This window comes from Limulus polyphemus, unplaced genomic scaffold (assembly GCF_000517525.1).
Source record: "Limulus polyphemus unplaced genomic scaffold, Limulus_polyphemus-2.1.2 Scaffold2500, whole genome shotgun sequence".
Classification (NCBI taxonomy): domain Eukaryota; kingdom Metazoa; phylum Arthropoda; class Merostomata; order Xiphosura; family Limulidae; genus Limulus; species Limulus polyphemus.
The window spans coordinates 39,496-44,971 of record NW_013668110.1 but is presented as its reverse complement, the minus strand read 5'-3'; the positions used below and the strand labels follow the sequence as shown (position 1 = coordinate 44,971).

The 5,476-nt window shown below is 31.3% G+C and overlaps 1 protein-coding gene across 1 annotated transcript in view; it reads right to left on the bottom strand.

Moving 5' to 3' along the window:
- LOC106467137 (protein FAN-like) overlaps positions 1-5,476 on the bottom strand; it is a gene marked incomplete at its 5' end in the record, with an annotated part of 133,833 nt that overhangs the window by 92,476 nt on the left and 35,881 nt on the right. Inside the window, one exon of the mRNA XM_013927457.2 lies at positions 4,992-5,071. Coding sequence (XP_013782911.1) covers positions 4,992-5,071 — 80 coding nt within the window. The remainder of the gene's footprint in view (positions 1-4,991; positions 5,072-5,476) is intronic.

The following is a 5,476-nucleotide window of genomic DNA, read 5'->3' as shown; positions in this document are numbered from 1 at the left end:
AAAAGAAAACTGTGTGTATTAATTTTGTTTGCAATTATCATAAACTGACTATATATCGGTTTTTACTTAACTGCTAAATCCAAAATACAATTTAACTACTAAATTTAAAGCATCATTTAACTCAATTTCAGGCTATTTGAAATTGTAATATGTAACATAATAAATTGGGGGCTCATGTTTGAGATCTGAATCAAAGACGAAATTCAATTTAAATTAAAAATTTAAACCACAATTGAATTCATATTTATCAGTGCCAACAAGATTTGATCATGTTTAATTATCAAGATTTTCTTGAATCACCCTCTCTCGAACAACTAGAAAGTTATAACAAAAATGAATTGCTCGAAATTGCCAAAGTTTTGTAACTAGAAGTTAAGAGATCAATGAGAAAAAATTAACTAAAAAGTGCATTATCGAAATACAAGTCAATGATGATTTGTTGCCTGAGGTATACTCTAGTGTACCCACAAGCCTATCAGGGTTGAGTGATAAAGATAAATTAGAGATTCAGCTAAAAGAAAGAAAAAGAAGAAGCTTGAATCGAAGCCTAAAAGAACAAGCTCGTATTGAAGCTGAAAAAGAAATTAGACTGAAAGAAATGGAAATTAAGACTCAACACTGATCAACCAAGGTAAAATGACAACTTTGAACTTAATCAATATGTTAAAGTACCACCATTTAATGAAAATGAAGTTGATAAATATTTCCAACATTTTGAGAAGGTTGTCCAAACCATGTAATGGCTCACCAAAAAATGGTCATTATTATTACAAAGTGTCTTAAGTGGTAAAACACAAGAAGCTTACGCCGCTCTCTCTCTAGAAGATTGTATGAATTATGATAAGGTTAAAGCAGCTATTCTCAAAGCATACGAGTTAGTACCAGAGGCTTATCGCCAAAAGTTTTGAGGTTATAGCAAGCAAGATAATCAAATTTATATGGAATTTGCCCATGAAAAAAAGAGGTTTATTTTGATTGATGGTGCATTTCTATGCATATTGGCAACAGTTTTGACAAACTAAGACAATTTTGTCTAATTGTGGAATTTAAATGTTGTGCACATGACGACCTCAAAACTTACTTGGATGAAAAGAAAGTTGAAACACTACAGGAAGCAGCCGCTCTTTCCGATGATTACATTTTAACACATAAAACCACTTTTGATAAAAAGAAATTCCTACCATCTCAACAAGAACCTGTATTTGTCAATCCACTAAAAGTTTGAGGATTCTTCTAAACAATCCAGCTGCTCTAGTTCGAAATTTTTTGACAGTCAGGATAAAACTTCTTTAAAACAATCAAGGCCAGTCTGCCATTTTTGTATAAAATTTAGTCATGTTATGTCCAATTGTTGGTGCTGAAAAAGAAAAGGAGGCAACATTTGCATCCACATATAGACGTAGTTTCACCAGATCACCTGATGTTGTTGATTTGGTCACTGATATAAAGGTTGATGTAATTAGGGAGGAATTTAGACCTTTTGTGTCTGTTGGTTCTGTGTTTTTGACAAATGACACTGGCAATCCTATAGCCATACATATTCTACGTGATACTGGGGCAACTCAATCACTGTTGTTAGAAGGTGTATTGCCCTTAGATTTGAGTTCTGCCACTGGTGAGTCTATTATTGCTCAGGGTATTTAGAGAGACTTTGTTAATGTTATTCTTCATAATATTTATTTAGCATCAGACCTAGTTTCAGGAACAGTTGTGGTTGGAGTAAGACCTACTCTGCCAATTAAGGATGTATCATTATTGTTGGGAAACAATTTGGCTGGGGGAAAAGTTGTTGCCTAACCTAAGATGGTTAGTGAGCCGATCACTGTTTCATCTAAGGATGATGCTGTCATTGAGGAGAATCACATATGTTCAATGAAATACTGAGGAGAAGAATGAAGTTATCAAGAGTGCAAGTGCACAGGGAGAGTTACTGAGCATGGAGGTTGTGTTGTCCTCCTACTGGTGGTGGGCCTTTGTTGCATGATGATGTCATCATGTACCAGTCGAGTTCACATTAAACACATGAATTTAGGAGGGAGTTACCTCAAAGACAGTAAGATGAAAATCTCATAAGCAGCTGCATAAGGAAGATAGCATTTATGTGTGTAGAGGTGAGTTATCATCTCAGAACAACATGTTCTTGTTCATGGCATTTCCCCTTATGTAAGCAACATGTTCATGGAATGTTCCCTTATATAAACACTATATTCTTCTCCTTGGCATGTCTTATTATGTAAACAATACATTCTTTCTGGTGGAATGTCATCTACTATTTACTTATATAAACAACATGTTCTTTTACATGGCATGTCTCGTTGTGTGAACATATTTTTGTTGGTAGCATGCCACCCACTATTAAATGATGTAAACAACATGTTCTTGTTGGTTGTGTGTCCCAATTATTATTAACAATTACTTAATTCGCACTTACAGAACCAATAATTAGGTTTTTATATCTCTAATAAATAATAAATATATTAAGAGGACTTGGAATCTATAGCACTTTTATAAAGCCACAACCATGTAAAACATGAAATACTGAATCAAATTATGGTCTCTATCACCAGAAAAATTTATTTTATGTTCAACAGTTCAGCTACTAACCATAAGTGGTTGCAAACCACCAATTTTTTAAATTACATTCAGGCATTTATATAGTTCCTGAAGAAGAACACATGATAAATTTCCTGGAGACATAAGGTGTATTTTGATTTAAATGAATTCACTATTCCAGTTAGGATTTCAACTTCAAGAAAGAATGATCCTAATAATATAATAAGGCATGTTTGGTTTCTTTTACAGTAAAAAAAATATAAAAAAAGTTTAACAAATGACCAATTTTATTGTGATATTACAGATTACACATGCCTGTAATGGTTTTATTGTCTTGAAATTTTTACATGTTCTACAATAATTCTTGTATTCTGAAATCGAAAAGGATATCCATTTTTCTCCATCACATACAGATTTTTCACACAACGTCATAACACAATACATAAAAGGAAGACCACAACATGTATTTTTGAGACTAAAAGATGTAGATTTCACAAAAACAAAACAGGATGAATGAGGATGCATATTCATTTGACATCAATGTTATTCCCTTTTCTTCAGTTTGTTTGTATTTTTGTTAACATAAATAGTAATAAAAAATGTTCATTGTAGTAAATGAAATAATAATTTGATCTAAGTAAGTTTTTTTCTTCCTGATTTTGCAAAAAATCCTTATGTGATAGAAAAAAATGAATATCATTTTTCAAAATCTGTGTAGTTGAATTATGGAAAATCTGTTTTTAAAACCAAAACAACTGTGTTATTAACATTCCTGTGACAGTGAAAATATAGCTTTAGTTAGTTTCTTTTTCACATAAACTTGTTCATGATGACTAGTTGACAGTTTTTTTTCTAATGGATGTGGTCACACAAAGAATGGGATGCATATCAGTTACAGTTTATAATGCACGTGTACTATGACAGTTTTGTAATATGTTACCCACAGTATATCTTTTTCTGTACTTATATTATCCCCAGTACAATTTTATGTTGTTTTGTTACCTCACTATATTTTTATATATTATCTTGATCCAAGTATATGAAAGTTATTATACCCTCAGTATATATTTATTTAGTCATGATACATCTAGTATGATATTTTTACATAGATATCTTACGCCAGAGTGGTATTTGAACATCGATATGTTATCTCAGTATGACATTTAATACTCATTTTCACTGGTTATTCTTTTTGCAGCCCTTAATCCCTCATAAATAATTAACTTAATAAATACAATAGGTGAGTGACCAGTAACAAAATCCAAGAAAAAAGGGTGAGCATGAGGGAGGAATCCTTTCTTACAAGAAAACTTTTGAAAGTTGAAGCATCACTTTTTTCCCCATTTTATGTGCTTGCAAAGGCAAATTACACTGCTATTATCAAACATTGGCTACAGAGTACACAGAATGCCTTTCCAAGTTCTCTTACTTTATGCATGTTTTCAAGCACATAGTCGCCTTCTACCTTTTTCTGAAATCAGTTCCAACTCATGTTTTTTTTATGTGAGCTTTCACATGATTATTCTTGGCCAAATTCTCATTTCCCTAATGAAACTGATCAGTGTCCACAAAAATGTGGCCTTGTTTGAAGGAAGACTCAAAACGTGAGCAAACACTTTCTATGATTACTCAGAAAATACCCAATGGCCATTCACTACAGCTCATTCAAGTGAATAATTCAAAATGAATATTTTCTCAATGATCTCACCAACAACCATATTTGCCTTGAATTTTGTGGAAAATCCATAACTATCACATGCCTGATACAACTTGAAATACTTATTTTACATAAAATCTTAATTCTTATAAAGTTCAATTCACTATTATATTGAAATTACTGGTTTTTGGACCTCATGAATATTTCCGGCTTTATTTAATAGGCTTACATGAAGGAATAATTGTAAGTTATACAATCTCTTAGAAAAACCTTGATGATCTCAAGGTTGTCTCATGTTGTTATTCAACAGGCTTTCATTTCATTAGTTTTATTGCATTAGCCTTCCGATATTAATTGATGTATTTTAAGGCTTTAAATCACCATTTTAACAATTTTTATTTCAATAAATGTCAATATGTGATGACTATACAAAGCAATTATGTATGCTTGTCCTCTCAAAACATTATAACAGTGATTACCATGTACATAATTTTACCTCACTGGGAAATTAATACTATTTGTCTATCATACAAATATCAAGTACTTTAGTTTGTAATAGGTGTAATGTCATTTTCCCCTTTCACTCAATAACAAAAGTCAACAGGCTGGATGGATTAAAACATACAGTCTTAGTTGAAACAAAAGTATTCATATCAGTCATTTATGGTGAACAGTGCCTAGCATGGTGTCCCATTAATGAATATTAATTTCAAAATTGTTACATGTTTGGAATTTGAAACATCACTTCTACCCCTAATATGAATTGTGTGAATTTCCTCACCTTTAATTTTTGAAGTCGTTCTTCATTCAAGGCACCAACAGATTTGGAGAGATCTCTGTACACACTTGGATTTGTCAGATCTTATAAAACAAAAAGGAGAGTAATAGTTGACACAAAAATGTTTGTTTTCAATTGAAATATCTAACTGTTAACATGTCTGTTCTTTGAGAAATAACATTCACAAAAAAAGAACATTACTAACATTAGTGATATAAAACAAATGCTTATGTGATCCATGAAGGAAATAAATTTTGGCTAATAGTTATTATTCACACAAAAGTTCTTGAGCATGTTACATGAAGTCATTTTCCCCATGATATAGAGGTAATTGAAAACACACACACACACACATATATATATATATATATATATATATATATAGTATAGTAAGTAAACTAAACTAATAAAGAATAAAGAACTAAACTATTATTTAACTTAAATTTACTATTAGTATTATTACGATATATTACTTTACTTACTATGTT